Raw genomic sequence first — 19,724 nt, forward strand, 5'->3', positions numbered from 1 at the left:
GGAGCTTTCAATGTCTCCCACTTGAAAAAGACACCGCAGGTTAGCTATGAGATTTCCTTTTAGAACAAAGCCCTGATCTGCATCACTAATAACAGCTGAGATCATTAAAATAGAAAGAATTTCTCTTTGAATTTCTTTTGAACAGTATCTGCATTCTCTGTCACTGGTGTTAGCTTTTCTTTTCCCACAGTTCTGGTCCATCAGGACTGTGCAGTAAGAATTTATTTTCCTCTTTAGGTTCTTCCTGGTTCTAATATTCTACCTAGAAGAAGTGTTTTAGACCTGTTATAATTATACAAGTTCTGTAAATTCATTCTTCCATTCTTGTGCACAAATTGTGTATTCTTGGGTCCCTCAGAATGTGTCTGTGCAGCAGCAGTTTAACACCCCTGTGAGCCCCAAGGCTCTTTTAGTGGATAAAACTCTCAAATCTGAAGCATCTCTTTTTTTTTTTCCTCTTCCCCTTCCAAGTGTTTCCCTGCTCTCTCCAGAGCCATTAGATGCTCTGACTATGCACTTCAGGAGATCAATATGCTTTTGGCATTCACAGGCATTATTATTCTGAGACTGTGCGACTGGTGTGTATTCATCCTATTAACATCTGCTCAAAATTCCCAACATCCCAGCACAGCTAACAGAGAATGACCGTGTTGTCCTTGGTCAGGCTCTGTGCAGCAGGCATTGACACCTGGTTTATTGTTGGACAGATTCTATTTCCCCTTTTACTTCGTTGTGACCTTATCTCACCCCTGGAAGCTCCATTTCAGCTGCAGATGGATGAATGAAATGGGAAGCATTTTGTCCACTGCTGCTGGGGCAATTCCTCTGTGCTACTGCCCAAATAAGTTATTTAGTTCCTATATTGTAGGGGCCAGTTCTGACCTAGGAGCGAGATTCCAGCAGCCCTCGAGGATGTGCCTGTAGTGGAAGCACCGTCTCTGCAAAGCAGTAGAAAAGGAAAAGAGTCTGTTGGGCAGATTCAACAAATCACTGTCCTTATGGCTGATGTAACAGAGGATTATGAGCTTTAAAGTCATGGAAGGGGACGAACTGTGGCTTTGACTTCAGTGATAACTCTGTGGATATTGGGTGGTGGGAATACAATGTCAGCTTTCTGGTTGTAACAGATCGTGGCAATAGGGTTAAGTTAGGAGGGGAAAGGAACAGGGAACTGGAGTTAAGTGTGTATCAGTGTGGAAGTTAATAGACAGGAGTGGCATTCACTGTTTTAAACTCCTGTCTGAAGGATGTAACTCTTATGAATGGGAAGAAACTGTTTTAAGGGGAAACACAATGCGTTGACATTCCTGGCTTTCCCCCCTGCATTTTGGTTGCTTTGGATTTCTCACTCCTGCTCTCCCAAAAGTTGGTTGCTATAATAAGAGGTTTGTTCAGATTGTAATGCACACTCTTGAAGATTACTTAGGGTTAACTCTGACTAACAAAATAAAATTAAAAGTAATCATTTGCTCATTCAAGATTTCAGGGAAATGTCTGTATGATTCCTCAAGTTAAAAGGAAATGTTGTAACAGCCCACAAAAGTCTTTTTTAAAGACTTTTTACCTTTCTGAGTGAAAGGAAGGTGTGAAATCTCATAAATACTGGGTACTGGGCACTGATTAATCTCCATTATCTGGCCTGAATCAAAGGACATGCAGAAGCCAAGGGAACCTGTGTTTTAACAAGATTTACAGGAGGCAGAAATGGAATTGAAGAAATCTTCACTTAGTCTCATATATTACAAGTGACAGTGGTTTCTCATTTTCTCAGAACACACACACACACACACTCACACACACACAAACCTAAATAGATTTTCTTGCCTCTTGGATTCTATTTTCTCCAGCATGCTTGCCATAGTGACCTCCTGGGAAGGGAGACTGGCAGAAATATGCAAAGTGCCCTGGTTCAGAGTCATGCACTTAAAAGGGGTTTGGATCAAATGGAGTTTAAATCTTCAGCCGAAAGTTTTCTTTGAAAAGCGCTGATAGGCCCTCATGACCCTCCAGTGACTTGCTGAAGGTGTGGGTTAGCAGAGCCAAGGAGCCACACATCGACTGGGACCCACTACAGCTGCTCTCTGTGATTCTGGGAAGCTCAGCCATCTGTACTTTGGCTTCCCTTCTGCTCCCAGAGACAGCAAAGGAAATTCTGCTAAAGTCCTGTAACAGAGGGGGAGTTAAAGCCGAGTTGGAAGCAAAAAGGTTCATCATTTGCCCAGAGAGTGTAGCTAGGCTGGCATATGGAGTCACTCCCAAAGCTAATGAGAGTTAAATTGTCAGGTTTGTGACTTCTGTCTCATAAAGCATTCAAGCATAACAAATGGTGCTGACACACTGGCCTTGGCATGGAAAACTTCTTTAAATATACAAGATGCTGCTTCTTACTGGGGTATATATAAAGTTGGCTTAGATGCAGTGAAGTTTCTTGGGGATAAAATGGATAGCGTTCCAATAAGCTGTCAATTATGTTTCTTTCCAGAAATGATGCATATAATTGGTGAATGGCAAGGCTGGCTTGGCATTAAATAGTTGACTTAAAGTATTATAAATCTTTGGAGGTTTTCCCCAATAGTTCTTGGGAAGATTCTAGAACCATCCACTTCAATATTTTGTATACAGCCTTGTAAGAAGCCTTATATGTGTCTCATCAGAGAGATGCTTTGGTGTTTATTCTTGGTCTTACTGAAACAGTTGTAAACTGGATGAAGTGGTGCTTCCTGGTGCTTTTACCAGTTCTTAGAAAGTTTCTAGATCCATCCACTTGAATATTTTGTATACAACCTTACCAGAAACCTCAGTTTTTCTTTTTATTTTTTTTCTAAAACCATTGAGCAGATTTTGTTTCAGACATATTGATGAGCTCCTGTGCACATTCAGCACACCAGTTAGCAGAGCAAGAGATTCAAGCACTTGCGCTGCTGATCAATATCTCCTCTGACGGAAGCCCAGCAGGAGCTCAGTTTGCCTGCTGTTGTGAGACATGAAGTAGAAAATGTGCATAAGCCATGCTGGCTAAGAGGAGTAGAACAGAGCTTCCCTCAGGGCAGAAGGAAGTGCTGAAGCCCTTGTCTCTGGTCCGGTTCTGCAAGTAGAAGCAAACAAGATACTCATTTGGAGACCATGAGAACAAGCTTGAATGCTGTTAACACTTACATGAAGGTCTGCATTGGTCATTCTTAGAGGTTTGTTAGGCAATCTGACAAATGGCTGGTGATGGAAGCACCGGGATTTAGCATCCCGGCAAAATGGCAGTGTGTGCTGTGGTAATCCCTGCCAGACCCTCTCATCCAAGCGAGAGCACATCCAGCAACTTGTGCACACCCACCTTAGGTAGGGCCCTTACTCTGGGGCATTTGTGAAGTAGAAACAACTGACTCAGGTGGGAGCTTCAATCTGTGAAGTAATAATGCTAATACTGGTGTGCAACATGGCCTAGAAAGGCAGGAGTGTGGCAGCCCAAAATCCTGAAAGCACTGGAGAATATCCCCACCTCTGAGTCAGGAAACTGAATGTGGGACTGTTCCTATACAGTTGTCCCTTGCCTTCAGACTGACAAATCTGTCTTTAGTTACCTGGATTAGATTTGGAGCTAATAGAAGTGTTTAGTGTTCATTAAGGTGCAAATAAATGAAAGTGAGCCCCAGATCTTTGGCATCTTGGAGAACATTACTCATTCTTCAACATTTGGCACATTCATGGTCTGCATCCATTTTACTTCCTGCCACCTACTGTAGTGACAATGTCCAGTTTTCCCAGAGGGCTCATTACTGAGCAGACTGTGTGAAGTCTGTGAGGGAAAGCAGAGATTGCAGCTGGAAGGAAAATGAGGCAGAACTTGCTGATTTTGTGCAGAACTCAAAGGTGTCATTTCCATGGCAGAGATAGATGTCAGACAGGACTTTGAGGCTACACTCATCTTCAGAGCTCACAGCTCACACAGTGCAGCTGGATGTATTTGTTTTCTAGGTTCAAAATTCCCCGTTCTCCCACTCCCCTTCCCAGAATACAAACTTCAGCATGAGGAGGTTCCTTCAGCCAGGCTGTGCTGCAGGGCAGCCTCCCTCCCTCTGGCTCTGAGTGTTGGCTCCTTTGGTTTTCCCCTGAAGCCCAGCCTGGCTCCACAGCTCTGGCAATGCGGAGCTCTGCAGCGAACCCTGCTAATCCAACCTTTGAAGGCTGCTTTGGGGCTGGGAGCACAGACCTGCCCTCCAGCGGCACCAGAGCCTCCGCTGAGCCCCGCTGGAAGGCGGCTATTTACAAACGTGTTGGATCAGTTTGTGACAAAAGCAGCAGCAAAAAGGCCTCTCAATACTCAATGTGCCTTCAAAACACCCTCAGATCCTGGCAATGTATTGGGCACATCCTTCCTGCTATAACATTTTACTGCAGAAAATCTTGCCTGAGACCCTTTTTACACCATTTTGGCTGCCTCCTGTGAGGTGATCAACATTCTCATCTTTCCATCTGCCAGAGAAGCCCCTTGGAAGGGATTCACCTCCACCAGGCAGCTGTAAGCAGGGAAAGAGGATCAAAGGGCATGAAGCTGACCTGCAGCAGGCCAGCAGGGTCTCACGTAGATCAAAGGGTACATCCATGGTCAGAGCCTGACTTCTGAGACTTCCTCGAGAGATAACTTTGCAGGAGTGTGGCCCTGTCTTTACCACAGCCTCGTCTGTGTGTGTTTGAATGTGTTTATCTGTTGGAGAGGAAGGCAGAGATGCTGTGCACATGCTGGATATCTTTGTTATGGTCCTTACAATTTGTTCTTTTTTTGGGATGAGGTGTGTCATGAAGGTCTCTGAACAAGCAGCCAATGCTGCAAGGCAGAGAAGGTGATTTTAGACTTCAGGCAAACATGTTCATTCTGCCCTTGTCCTGCTGGACTGCCCCCCTCCTCTTCCTCAGCACTGCAATTTTTTCTGGAATCAGTGATCATACTCCAGGAAAGTGAGACTGTGCCCACCTGTGCCAGTGACCAGACAACAACCGTCCTGCTCTGCCTTGTCAGCCCACTTTTCCCACCGCCATTGCCTTGGACTGACCAGTGTCACAGGCTCAGGACTCTGTCATTTATTAGGCAGCATGATTTTCTTGCCAGAAGTTCTGATTAGCAATGATAGGAAACTAAGTTTATTGTGTCTAAAAATGTGATTAGGATGTCTCAAGACAGGAAATTTTGTGCAATTTTGCCAGGTTTTAATAGCAACTTTAAAGTTTTGGCTCACAGCCCAAACTCTGCCTTGGCTCCACTGTGGGGATGTTGCAACAATGTCTTGCAGCATCCAGGGTGCTGCTGGCACAGTCCTGCAGCAGTTCAGGATGTGTCCAGTCGCTCTGGTTCCCCAGTGCTGCTGTAACATTAATTTCTTTCCAGCTCTCCCATTTTCACATGGGGCCCTTTGGTGACTTCGGCAGTGCAGAAGGGACATCTAGTGGGCTGATGGGAGAGTGGGGACAGTGCCTGTTCAGGGCAGCAGGAGAGAGCCAATTTCCACTTAGAGATTGGACTCTGGGGAACCCTTGAGCGTTACAGCACCAAATTGTATTTGAACATTTCAATGTACAGAATTGGCCTGTGAGTCTGGAGGCTTGAAATTCCAAAATGTGAAGTTTTTAAAAATATTCCTGGCACTTTTCAGCTGTGACAGAAAACAGGAGAGTGTATGGAAGCAGTCAGGTTTGGCACAGTTTTTGAGTGGAACCAGAAGGTTTTTTCTTTACTAACTCAACTTCCCAAGCCAGCAGCCACTGTTAGTATGGACTCCTTTGTGTATGGTTATGCCTAATGACCCTTGGAGGAAAAAGTTGGGAAAAAAATCATGACTTTGATGCTGTTGGCTTCCACTGTTCAATTCAGTAAAATAGATTTGTGCCCAGTGGTTCCAGGATTGTGAGGAGGGAAGGTGAGGCTCTGTCCTCTGGGGCAGCTACAGCGTGCACGTGACAGGAGACAGGAATGGCTTTATTTGTGCCACTGATACTTGCCGGCCTGTCACACGTCTCCAGTATCCAATCTGGAGTATTAGGATTATTTTAAGCCCTGTGTGAGCAAAGATTGTGAAACTCGTGCAAGTGTACATTGTTCTTTGAATGAAAAGCAGGCTTTTGCTGAGGTACTTTGGTGCGTGGTTCTCTCTGAACTTTTTGTAGAAAGATGTATAGGATTGTTTTGTGATAAGTGTACAGAAAAGTATAGAATAAGTGGGCAGCAAGGTTCTGCTGAGTACTCCAGACCTACTTTCTCTTTTCCCCCTAATCCAGCTTGCCCACTGCTGCCCCATTTCCATGGCATGCATTTCCGGCTTGCGAAGGTTCCTGCTCTGGGCTGAGAATAGAAGCCTTGCTGTTATGCTGTCCTTAAATCTCTCATAATGAGTGTTACACCAAGGAAAGCAGCTGTGTCCTTTGGCTCTAGTTTTAATACTATATTAAAGAGCAGATTATGGTGACGTTGGACAGCAGTGATGCAGAGGTAGCACAAACCATGACCAGTTTGGGGAAGGCTTTAGCAAGGATGACTAAGGACTCGGAGCTTATGCTTTAGATAACAAATCCACCCAATTGTGCTCCTTTGGAAATGTAGTCAAGCCTAACAAATCAGGGCCTTAAAAGAGTTGCATTAGGTTCCTTTAATTGGACTAAGCTGGTTAATACCCACATTGGCTTTTGTATGCCCAGGGGTCCAGCACAGGAATGGTTTGCTGTTTATGCTGGCAAAATCTCATAAAATTGCAACCATGAACATTGATAGAATCAAATTCTAATATCCTCACAGGTAGACAATGGATTAAGGTATTTTGATTATTATAAGGAAGTTGGATGTTTTCCTCTTCCCTCAGTCTGGCTAGTGTGCCACAAGTCATGGCTCTGTCCAGGGTTTGGGGTGTCACAGGCCACACAGCACAGCAGGAACAGCAGGGCTGCACAAGACCTCAGCCTCTGTGGGACGACCTCCACTTTCTGTGGGGTGGGGGGTTTGTCACACTGCTTCTGTTTTATGAAAGCTGAGCAGGTCCTTCAGGTAGCCCAAGAGCCATAAATTACGGTGGGTCGGTGTGTTTTCCAGGTGTTGTGAGGTGTTGCACTACTCACCTTACAGCAGTGCCTGGCTGAGAATGGTGCTTTGTTGCTGTGTTCATTGAGCAATGATTCATATGTATTTGCTGGGATTTGGAAAAGGTGGACTGTTGGAAGCATAATTCACACAGGTGAGGCAAAAATATTCTGAGTAGAAAGATTCTGCACATGTCAGTGTTTGGTTACATCCCCTGACAGCAAAACAAGAGTCTAAGGAGATAGAAATGAGTTCCAGATGGTTGTGGTAACTGGCAAGAAACTAATACTGAGGCTGATCTTGAGAAAACAGACTGAGGACACCAGAGATGAAGGAGGGGGCAGGGTGGTCCAGATAAGGTTGATAACACATGATATATCATCTTTGGAGCATTCCAAGGCAGGACAGTGAGATGAACCATTTGTTCCTGACCTGCAGAGTCTGGGTGGCTCTTGCTGTTGCTGTGTCTGTTCTGCTTCTGCACTGAAGGTAAAACCCCTGCAGTAGCTATCCCATTTCCATGCACATATCCCACCCTGCAAGGATATAGCCCTGCAAGGATGCTGGGATAATACAGATTACTCACTGTAGGATTGCTCCTGTTTTTGTCATGTGCAGCCTAGGTCTGTCCGCACTAATTCCTTGCTATCTTGCATATTTCTTGTTTAAACTAGGAATTTGTCTGGCATCTTACCTGTAGTTCTATTTTTAGTTGTTAGTGAAGGGTGAGGCAATGTACTTAATTCTCATTACAGTCAGTTTAATCCAATTGTGATGTGGATTTAGAGGGACTTAGTAGGTCTCAGCTGAGTGTGGGCTGTCTTTTTCCAGTTACTGTCATTAAACAATGCACACTGATAACTTTTTCCACTCGTAAAACTGAACCCATGTGTCTAAAAGGTGGTGTGATTTGGTGCCCGTGTTTTGCAGACACCTCTGTTGATCTCTGTAACTGTTCCTCTATTGGGAAGAGGGTTCCTTTACATTTTGTGAGTTCACCTGTCCTGTGGGATCACCTACCCCATGAGAGACAGCAGTAAAGACTAATGTGGACTAACTCTGGGATTAACAGAGTGCTTTTGTCTTATTTCTCTTTGAACAAAGCAGCCTCACTCAGAAAACTGTGTTCGATCCTCCTGTGGAATTTGTAAATATGAGCTGATGGAGAACCCTGCATCCTCCAAACAGCCTCGGTCCCGAACCAGTTCTGAGTCCTGTCACAGCTATGGGGGACACACCAGGTGCGTTTTCAGCGTTATGGAGGGGCAGAGGGAACACCCCCGGCCCCGCTGCCCGCCAGCCCCGTGCCGCGGTGCAGCCGGCTCAGTCCGCTCCGCGCGATCCAGGCGGGTTTTGCCGGCGCTCCCGGCGCGGGGCAGCGCGGGCTGCGGGGCTCTGTCCGCGGGCTCAGTGCTGCTGCGGCCCGGCCGAGCACGGGGCGAGCGCCCGGCCTGGGGAGAGCCCGCCCCGCACCGTGATGTGGCCACAGGAGGGGCTTGCTGGGCTCCAGCTCCTGTCTCTCCCCGGAGGGGTTTAGAACAGCCACTCTTACACTTGTCATGGAATTAAAGAAAACTACCTCCAGGCCGTACAATGCTGCTCTCCTGCTGCCACTTTTCCTCTTGTTTTGGGGTAAGTTTTTGTCTTCTGTGCCTGATTCTTACCCACCTACTATGCAGTAACTTTGGATCAGATCTGTGACCTGCCCTTATATTGAACAAATTGTCATTTTACAGTTAGATTTGTAGCCTGAAAACTTTAGTCTGGAAGATAAACACGCATTTCATTCTAGATATGTTTTTCCTTCTATGTCTCTTTTCACCTTTCTCCCTGTGCACATGTATGTATGCATTTATTCACAGGAACTAAAAGTAATTAGGTATTTGTGTAACTAAGTATTCAGCTATTATAGTAACCATTTTCTCCATTGGAAAAGTCTGAATATTTTGGTTGTGCCCATACAGAAGAAACGCAGACCTTTGTTTCCATCCTATATGCTTTAGAAATACATCTGGGCACAAGAGGATTGTACCCAGGAGAGTGTAGTGCCAGATACGTCTGGTACAAAATGTGGAGGGAGATCACAGGACAGGAGTGTCTCCATCTAGAAATTTTGAAGAAAGCAGATCCATCCTCAAAGTGCAAGAAGCAATGAGGTAACAAAAGAGTCTATCACACTGGTGGGGGGGTTATTTTGTTTTGTATTTTTTTCCACACTTAAAACTTACTTTATAGCCAAAGAATACACTTGAGCATACTGGGATTCTCCAAGTTCCCAAGACCATGTCTTGGGGTTCCACTGACACCCTTTCCATTTTCCAGTATCTTATGTTCCCTGAAAAGAAGGTATCTCTGTTTTCTGTTTCTTCTGGAATAGGTGCCTAGAGATCTGCTGGGCCTAGACATCTGTTTTAGTCATCTAGGGATTATAAGGTCATGTCAGGAACACATCCAGCCTTTTACTGGAAAGTATGAATGAGGTTGAACTGGTCTCCTTATCCTGTCCTCGGTAATGCCAGGCCAGTTACCTGTAGGTACCAGTCAGGTTTGGTTTCCACTGAGCAAGTACAGGGATGATCCACAACATGAAGAATTGGATGTAAAATGTGGAGAACACTGACAAAATACAGTCAGAGCCTTTTCTCTGCTCGTGTGTGCTGAACACGGCACTTGGCATTTTGTGCATTAGTAGGCGATGTTTATGTAATTTTTGAGATTTGGAGAAAGTTTTCAGCTTTTCCTTTGATTCCCCAACAGTCTATTTTTACTTCTGAAGCCTCCCAAGATTTCCTTTGCTCTGGTCACCTCAGACCATGAATGTGAAAGTCAAAATATGTTGTGATTTTTGTCTGATATTTTTTTTCTTTCTCTTCTTCGTACCAGCTTCTTTGTCTGGTGTGTTTGCTCTAAGTGCCTGGAATTCCTCTGGCCACAGGGAAGCAGCAGGACTGTCTTTTGTATCTAGTAACCATAGCTACTGGTTTGGAGTGTGAAGCAATTATGGTGGCTTTGTGTTGGGCAGAGGCAAGGCCGGTTGCATGGACAGATCGCCCGCGTGTGGCTGCCAGGGCCGGGCTGTGCTTCGGGGGTTTGTGCTCTCCTACCACTGCACTCGTGGCTTTTCACTCCTGGAGAAAGCTCTTCTCTGGAACATTGATTTACTGAGAACGTGGTGTTCTTTTGAGTGCAGGTGGATGACTCTTCTTGCTGGAGCCAGCAGAGCTCAAGGGAAGCGCTGATTTTCATAGGCTTTCCACCTACTCCTATTTTGCAAGGGGAATTCTGCCAGACTTTAGCTGGAGTGAATGGTGCTATTTAGGTAGCACTTGTAGGTTTTTAATGCCATAAAGAAATGTCTTTTCTTGCCCTTATGAACCATAGAACCTCTTTTATTTCTAATTGACTGAGTCTAAATGTCACTGAAGCGGTGAGTACCTGAGTTACTTGTTCACAGTTTTTTTGGAAATTCTGAATATGCAGTTGCCTGGTGCAATCTGTACCCATCAGCATCCTGCAGCCAGATCCTCACTATCTCCAGTTGTTTAAAAGAAACCTCAGAGGGGCAGCAGTGCAGGCTCTGCCTGTGACTCCTCTTTTACTGCTGCTGCCTGTGTAATGGGAACACAATAGCTCCCAGCTAATTCCTTGTCTTTAAAGGAGATTCTGTAGGGCAGAAGGAGTGTCTTCTCATTTCTGTTCCCACAATTCCAGCCGTCAGCAGGCACAGGAATTCACATACCTTTGGCCTGAAAGATGCTTTGGACGCCTGCTGAGAGCATGTGCAAGACAAACCTGTTTTGCTATCAGCTCTCATGCCAGCTCTTGAGATTAGCTTGGACACAGGGACAGTTTAGGGTTTATTCAAAACCGGGGAACAAATAAAACCAATCTTTCCAGCTGTTTTGTTCATTGTCAGTATATTTAAATAAGAATTGGAAATTAAAGCCTGTGACTCACTCTGATGAACTGAATACACAGGAAAGTCCCTGTCCCAGTGTTTGATCTGTGGAAATGGCTGAGAGATCAAGAGAATGTGTGAAACATGAAGGTCAGCTTGGAGGAGTGTTTATTAAGGGAAAATACTGTGGTGTCCTGAGGACGAAAGATCAAAGAGTTACTGTGGCAATATATTCAATGCTGTCATAAACCAAGGATTCATAGCTCTTGTCTTCCTCCCAGCTCTAGAAGCATGATAATAGGAGTTACACCTTCAAATCTGCAGTAAACAGTGAACAGATAATGAACACAAGCTAGCTGGCTTCTTGTTCCCTGGTAAGAATGAGTTCAATTCCCTGAAGTGGTATTTCTGACTAATGCTGTTAATGCCTTGGGCCGTGGCGTTGGCACTGCTGGGCCCCGTGGATCAGTGCCCACTGTTTGGCACCTTTTAGCAATTCACTGGGCAAGCTGGGGGGGAGAGAGAGCCAGGAATCGCCATCCTCCTTCTTTGACAGGGTAAATATTCTGTATATTTCACAAGAAGAACCTGAGGCATGCTTTTTGTGCCTGAATGAATGAAAGTCTAAGTCTAGGCCTTTGTAAATTCTATATAAATATTTTACACCATTGGGCTGTGTACATGTATCTGGCATGAAAAACTCTGGCACACCAAGAACTTAATGTACAAACGTGGTGTGGAATTTGTTGGTCTCCAGTAACAAAAGGAAACAATGTCAGAAGCAGTCTGGGAAGTGGTGGACACGCAATAATCTGGGTAAAACGGTAATCTGGCCTATGTGCAGGGACATCAGATGTCTTAAAGTTTGTATCCAAGGTGGTATTTGGCTGAGACACCAGGCTTGTGTGTTTAACCTACCAGAACTCTGCAAGAGACATCAAAGCCATGAATAGTAAGGCTCTTTTTAAAACTGACTTTTCCAAAAGACACTCTTGGCATTGCTGGGATCCCTGGCATCTTGTCAGGCCCTTTATTCAGTATTGTCTTAAGAAGTCCTGCCTGCTGATTGCCAACACTTCTTTTGGATTAGCTAATCTTTATTTTCAGGTTTGGGGTTTTTTGGTCATAGTGCCATGTCTTGCTTCACATAAATTGTCAGATCTGATAAGCTGATAACCTGAGACAGTAATGATAATGTTTAGCTTCAACCAGCAGATATATCTCAGAGTTCTTTCTCCCTTTTAAAAAAATGGGGAGGAAGAACTTGACTCTGGGCCCCAGAGTTATCAAGGTACACCAGCAGAGCTGGGCATTGGGAAGCTGCTGCAGCCCAGGGGCTTCATAATTGCAATCCAACATTGGTGTTTTGGAGGATTTCCCATTCCCACATCCCCTTTTCTGAGGCTAAATAGAAAAGCCTGCTGTTAAAGCAGCTGTCACAAAGTGCCATTACTGTGCTGAACAGGACAGGGAATACAGGTTATGAAATATTTTAGGCTAGGTGAATTATCACTGCCAGTTATTAGCATGTCATGAGCTCGTCAGCAGTCTCAGAGAGTTTCAGGCCTTGTTTTCTGGTGCTGGTGTTACTCAGAGCAGATGCTTAGCTCAGGTCTGGATAGAAAGGGTTTAATCTCTGTGTGTCAGGAAGGAAATGGGGCTTGTAAAGCCCTAGGGATGTGTGAAGCCACCTGAAGAGGCCTTGTACCCTCCCTGAACAGGTACATAGAAGGTGCTTCCTGAAGAAGAATTTGGTTTTATCCTGCCATTCCCTCCCATAGCTGTCATTCCAAAGTGAGCAGGGGTGGGGAAGAGAGAGGGTGAATATGAAAGCCCCTTTTCAAGCCTGTCCATTTCCCTTTCTGGTTGTGTGGATCCTGGGAACAGGCCAATGCGTGTCCCCTTTCACTAATCCTTTACACTGACCAGGATAGGGAAAGATCAGCAGAGGTCAGCAGGGATTTACTAATATAAGCACATGCCTTCCTGTTGTCATGGAGACCTAACTCTCCATTCCTTTATTCAGAGTTTATTTACTAGTTGGGTTGCTCTGAATCCCTTCTGGTGGAAGGGTTCCCTTTCTACCCTTGGCCTCAGGATCTTTCTTCAGTGGGAGGTGTGCTGGGATGAGCAGCAGGAGCACAGCCTGACTGGTGAGAATTGCCCCAGGCTGGGGTTTGACCAGTGGTTTGGGAACTTGGAGATCCCTCAAGCTCCATTATTGTTGTGGTGCAGCTGGGACCTGTGGTGCTCTGGGAATCCTGTTGTTCTCACCTCTTAGTTGTAAATTGGGTTTTTTTCAGTTGTTGTAGTGGGGAGGGCAGGTGAAAAATATCTGTAGGAAGCTTCTTTCTACTCAAGGTGGATCTGGCTTGTCCAAGCTGACATTCGGTTTTTGCTAGGCCAGGAAATAATATTAAGGCAGCCTGACTCTTCTGGGAGCTGTGTCTGTGATTATGAGCATTTTGCAGGGGTTATGCACAGGTGATGGCACATTTTCATTTTTCACCCAGTGCAGGGCATGTGCATGAACAGGTATTCAGGGATGGGGATTTCCAGTAGGTACCACTGCCTCTGCTTGGATTTTTTTTTTCTGTCCTTCAGTACAAAGGAAACTGTGAGCTGATAACCCCAATGCTGCCTCTTCCCTGCTGGAATTTTAAGTGATCATTAAGACACCTTTAGGGTAGTTATCAGTGCAGCACTGAGCATCTTCCACAAGGTCAGGTGTGTCCCCAGACTGACAACATCCATCCTCTGTCAGAGTTACCCAAGATTTTGAAAAACAAACTTGTGAAAAGGAAACCCCCAAAATAGAAGCCAGTGAGTGATGCTAAAGCAGCTTCTCCAATCAGAGAAGTAATTGCCTAACTTCTCATTAATTTCCGATTTTTTTGTGGTCAAAAAACTCGCTGTTGCAACTTCTACAAGATCACACAGTATAGGTATAAAGTATAAGATTATTAAAGTCAGTGATTAAAACAGAGCCTGGTAATGCAGCTTGTTTGCCTTAAAGTGTTACAAAAAGTTACAAACCTCATTGAGGAAAATCTTTGTCAGCTACCTTTAAAGTGTAAAACCAGCCCTGTCCTCACAGAGCTCAATGAATGCTTTATATGGGACTCTGGTAGCCTTTGAAGTTCCTCCTAATCCACCCCTAAATGCCTGGAACTGTTCTTCAAAGGAGCTGTGGTCTCCTCCAGTTTCAATGCAGAGTCGGCTTGCAGGATGGTATGACTGTAATACACTTTTAATGCTTTTTTCCCTTACAAACATCACTAATTCATATTTTTCTTGTGAAACATGAAGGAAAACTCCTGAATATCATTGTTAATCCAGCAACAACTACTTTGGTGAAAAACTATAAACTCTTGTCATTCAGTGATTTCCTTGACCTGATTTTCACTGTGTTCATGAAACAGCATAGTCTGAACGACATGTTTTCATGGTTCTTATATTGTGCAGCAGGAAAAGCTAATTTATTCATTTTTCTTATTAGTGTTTGGTGCATATTCATGTGCTATGCACATTCATACAATAATTTATTCCAAAACTGAGAGCAATAACTCTATGCCCTAGGACTGATGGTTGAAAAGAACAAAATAAGAACAAAAAACATCAGATGTGCTCTTTGTCAAGCCAGAAGTTCAGCACTGCCATGGAAGGAGTATTAGGGTTAGAATACATTCACACAGGGGCATGTTTTGTCCTTGGGAAATATTCCATATTGGTACAGGTGTGCTGGATACAGGGGAGTGTGTGGTACAATTTGGGGTCGGTGCTGTTAATGTGCCTGAAGCCTCCACTGAGTCAATCAAACACATGGGGGATTTTCTGCCAGCTGCAGTTCACAGAATAAGTTGCAGTTATTTAGGTAAGTTTCATTTCTTGTGATTTACACTGCAGTGTTCTCAGCCTGCTCCATGCACGCCCTGTGAGCACTGCTGTGTTACTCCAGGTTATCTGTTCCAGAAAAGGAACATTTTCCTCCAAAATGAGGTCCTGCTGAAGTACATATATTAACAAGTGCTATTGTTCACGGTCACGGTGAGTTTTGAGCAGACTGGAGTTCTCCCTGTTCCTTCACTGCTTTCTCTGGTAAGACAAGAAGGCCTCTGCACTTACTAGTGAAGCTTTGTGTTGTCTGCAGTTGAACCCCGTTGGGTCTGTGGTGTGTGATTATGGGGCCGTATATTTGTCACACACCTCTCTGTGAGGGACAGGCAGTAGTGACTCATACAGATCATTGAGCATGGCAGCCGTATGATGGACCAAACCAGAGAAGGTACAAAAAGGTGTGTCTGTTGTGAAAGAACTTTGGGAAAGGCAGGAAATAGCAAAGGGCTTTGATGTTTAGCTTTATTTGCAAAAAGCATTTTGCCTGTGTTCTTCTCATGGAAGCAGAAAGCCATGCATGAGCCTTGGCAGTGACTCAGCCTGGCTATGCCAGCAGTGCCTGGGGATTCTGTGGAAATGGGAATTTCTTTGCAGATGGAGTGTGCTGCAGCTCCTTCCCAACATGCACCAGAGTCGGGCTCCTTTTTTATCCCAAACTGTGCTCCTGGCCTGTGGAAAGTGCAGGCTGGGGCCGCTTACTCATTAAGCCTACAAAGGCTCGTATCTCCTGCCTAGTAAAGCTCTTTTGCGAAAAGTTTCCTGGGCTTCCACTCTAATTGCCACAGAGATTCCAGGCACATTCCGTCATCCTTGTTTTCTGCCTGACTGGCAATCTGAGAATAAAAGGGTTGATGGCAGAATAATGGGATTGCTGGACAGTGCAGGGCTCAGCAGCTCTCCCCAGTATCACATGAGAGAGGAAGGGAGGGGTGGGCCATGGAGATGATGCTGGGAAGAAAAAGGGCTGCCTAAATCACTGAGCACCCTCCCTCCCCCAGCAGCATGGCCTCTTAAAAGAAGACTTAGAAACACTACAGTCTTTGGTGGGAGGAATTTGGGGGAGGTCAGGGCAGGGGCAGGCTTTTGTAAACCAAAGTCTCCTATAAATCCCTTTCAGGCCCTGAAGTCGGTGCCTCCACCTTCAGGTACAAAGAGACTGAGGAGCTGATGAGGCAGAGTTGATAGAGCACTACTGACACAGATTAACTACTGGGGGTGTATAAAGTGCACCAGAGCAAGGCAAACGTGACCAAAATTGGGCTGGGATAATGCTGGCACCAGTGAGAGAACGTGGAAGGTCAGTTGGGGAGCAATGATGTGGTGTGTGATCCTGGCAAGTCCTTAGCATGGAGCATGGCAGGGTAAAGCAACATTCCCCATGGAGCAGGGAGGACTGGGGGAGCTGTGGGGATTTGGGATCCTGTCCTCTCCACCTGCAGCTTTGTGGGGTTTCCAGACTGAGGCCTGTCACTTCCTGGGCCACAGCTACTTAGTGAGAGCAGCAGAAAGGGTGAAGAGCTGCTTACCCAAAGGCTTTGAGTGATGGCTTGACTTCCAACACCAGGGAAGTCTGGATTGTCTCACCAGTAGCAATTTCTCAGATACCATTTGCTCTTTCATGAGCTTTATCTCTGCTTTGAGACCATTTTTCATAGACCTTTTCCAAACATCTGCTATATAGTTGTTTGCAGAGTTACTTCCAAGTTTGGATGTTTCATAACACTTATGCAGGAATCAGGCTGGGATATCTCTACCACACAGCTTCCCTCTTATTTATCCTGGAACTGAGCAGAATGAAAAGCTCTGATCTCCGAAGGCCACAGTGGGATGAGGTGCTAATGACTGCTGCCTTTTTGGAAGGTGAAGCTCTCTGTTTGCACTGCCTTTGTCCCTTTATTCTATTTTTGGTTGGTTTATGTCTTTTGGAAAGTGCTTAATTGTGGCATTGAATCCAGGACATATATCCTAATTCTAACATAAAGGCCACTATCTCCTGTGCCCTGGGCTGTCCTGCCCTTTGGCCAATCTGCTCCTTGTTTCACAAAGTAAATTTAAAATTTCTTTTGGAAAATAAATGAGGATTCCTTCTATTATTCCATTCTGCTCAATTTTGAAGTATCTACGTTGAATACTTTTTTTTTTTTTCCTATCGTGTATCCTACATAATCTCTTTTATATGAACTAAATTTGCAGTTCAGTGGGCACGTCCTATCACATTTCCGGATGGTGGAGTTGCTTAATGGGGCAAGAGCCTTTTAAACACTGCCTTTGTGGGCACAGCAAGGCATTGTGGCTCAGTGTGAATTAACTGATCACATCCAAATGCTCCCAGATTTAGGGGAATCTGGTCTCAACATTAGTTCCTGGTATCTGGTTGTTAGACTGCTGTTTTGGCTCAGCAGGTACTGAGTGTTTGGATCTAAAAATGCCATCAGCAGTCTCTGCTTTTCCTTGCTAAAAATGTCCTGCTGTGTAAATTTACCTGTCTAACATGGGGAGAGGGTGAGGGTCAGTGGTTATCAACCTGAGCTGCCTAATGTAATCAGAGACTCTGTGAAATGTGCCCATTTGTAGTTTGCCTTGGGTTATTTATGGGAGCATCTTCAAATCACTTCTGGATTAGCTGAGAAAAAACTTCATCCCCAGAAGAAGCGGCTGGGACATACAGAGCCACAGCCAGCACCTGAACTCACCCTGCCTCTCTGGATTTCCAGGCACAAATGCTGTGCCCTGCCAGTGAAAGGGGTCATGGAATTTTACACGAAGTTAATCTTGTGAATGGATTTAAGGTTATATGTGTCACTGCTCTCAAAGTGACTCATGGATGAATAAGCACAAGTAGAATAGTTGGTTCATGAGTGTCTCCTAAAAAAGCAGGTACCTGGTTACCCAAACTGGCAAGAGATTCCTGATTGCCACCAAGTGAAGGGCTGTTGTCTTCTTTATAGTAAATGTTTGATTCTCCAATGTCTTTCTCATCTCCTGGCTAGAACAGCCCTTTGGAGTGTGGAATTTAGGTGGGCAGTCTCTGAGTTGTGTATGGGGATTGGCAGAACTTTTTTCTTTAGAGCTACAAATGCTGACTAACAAAAAGTCTCTTTTCTCAACAGGAACTTCATACTCTGAAAGTGACAGTGGCTGTTCCTCATCCCCATGTGAGAATGGGGGGAGCTGTAAGGATTTGGAAGTGGGTTACCAGTGCACCTGCCCCGTGGAGCCTGTAGCCTACATGGGCACAAACTGTGAACTCCTCTATGATGCTTGCATTAAACATGACTGTCCTGCCCACATGACCTGCACCCGGACTCCAGGACTCCTGGAATATGAATGTGTGTGTATGCCTGGCTCCGCAGGTGCTGACTGTGACAGTGTTGATGAGTGTGAGAGCAGCCCTTGCACAGACCCTCGATTTGAATGTGTGGATAGCACAACGGGATACACCTGTAGATGCCAGCCGGGCCCCAGTGGAGAAGGCTGCCAGACAGAAAGCTCCGTGTGCTCCAGCCGCCCCTGCCTGAACAACGGCACGTGTGTGGAAGCTCCGGGCGGGTACCGCTGCCTCTGCCAGCCCGGCTTCAGCGGGGCCGCGTGCGGGGACGACATCGACGAGTGCGCGTCAGGGCCGTGCCGGAACGGGGCCATCTGCAGGGACAGGGCGGGCGAGTACAGCTGCTTCTGCGTGCCCGGCTTCCAGGGCTCCAACTGCGAGATCGACATCGACGAGTGCGCGTCCCGGCCCTGCCGCAACCACGGCACCTGCCTCAACCACATGGACCACTACGAGTGCCGCTGCGCGCCCGGATACACAGGTACCGCCGGGCTGCTCTGCCTCCTCGGGGCGTCCTGGGGACAGGAGCTGCCTCACTGCCCCGCTGAGCCTCTGTGTTCCCGCAGTGTCTGGGGCTGTGTGTGAGTAATGGTAGGGCTGCTTGCAGCGGCTTCCAGGCAGTGCTTGAGGCCTTGAATTCCATGGATGGTGGGGGTGTTGAGAGACAGGGACCCCAGAGTGGACTGCCTGAGACTGAAGTACTAGATACAGAGTAGCTGTGATTAAATTAAGGAAGATACACATAAAAAGATATTTATCATCAGGAAATGGATACTTAGGGTTTCCAGGTATAACTTGCTCTGCCGACCTGGCCTCTAGTTCTTTGTCCTGTCCAGCAGGATTTTTCCAAGGGAAGTACTTGTCTTTTGGAAAAAAGTGTCTTTTAGTTGGAGATTTCCAATTCTTTCATGCCTGGCAAATGTTTATTTGGCACGTGATTTAAGTGTTTCTCTTTTGTGCATCTGTGCTAATGGTGACTCAGAGAGGAATCCACACCTGTGAGTTATCTGTGAGGGAGGCAGTGGGGGACTCTCCTTCCCCCAGCCCTGCTTATCAGAGTGGAATGGGGTGGAATGTGTCCATGTCTGCCTGGTACCACCTCGCACATGAACTTTCTCAGCCTTCCTCCTGTTCACAGACTGAAGTGTTTAAGGAGTTGGGTTGCTGTGAAGGAATGCTGCTGATTACCAGTGGAATGAGAAGAAGTTACAGCATCAGGAATGCACGATGCTGACTCACTCTCTGATAAAAATGAAGAGAGATGAAGGAGAAACAAGGCAGAATTTTTATGTGGGCCCTAAGGTTATTTGGGATTTTGAGTATCAAGCATAATTCTATCTTAGCAAATCAGTTTCTTTCCTTTATCTTTATGCTGAATCCTCAATTCAGGATTGTGGGATTCCCTGCCAAAGGAGCAGTAAAGTGACCGAGGCAGCTGGAGGTGTTTGTTTTGCTTCATGTTATTCTGATGTCAAACATGAGGCTTAGCCTTGTGATTTAGTTCTTCATCCAGAGGTTCGAGCACCATTGGCTGGCAAGGCCAG

The 19,724-nt window shown here is 45.6% G+C and overlaps 1 protein-coding gene across 6 annotated transcripts in view; it reads left to right on the forward strand.

The window, feature by feature from the left end:
- Window positions 1-19,724, forward strand: part of CRB2 (crumbs cell polarity complex component 2) — a 57,481-nt gene that overhangs the window by 14,468 nt on the left and 23,289 nt on the right. For 3 of the 6 annotated variants that reach the window (XM_042052477.1, XM_042052478.1, XM_042052476.1), the window contains exons 1-2: window positions 8,469-8,689; window positions 17,963-18,661. In XM_042052477.1, the coding sequence (XP_041908411.1) occupies window positions 8,617-8,689; window positions 17,963-18,661 (772 nt within the window). In that variant the 5' untranslated portion in view covers window positions 8,469-8,616. Of the gene's footprint in view, window positions 1-8,164; window positions 8,299-8,468; window positions 8,690-17,962; window positions 18,662-19,724 lie in introns of those variants that run through there. The other 3 variants (XM_042052481.1, XM_042052480.1, XM_042052479.1) reach the window with 2 other exon arrangements.

This window comes from Corvus kubaryi, unplaced genomic scaffold, assembly GCF_017639235.1.
Source record: "Corvus kubaryi isolate FWS band 111438036 unplaced genomic scaffold, C.kubaryi_AGA036_p1.0 78, whole genome shotgun sequence".
NCBI lineage: Eukaryota > Metazoa > Chordata > Aves > Passeriformes > Corvidae > Corvus > Corvus kubaryi.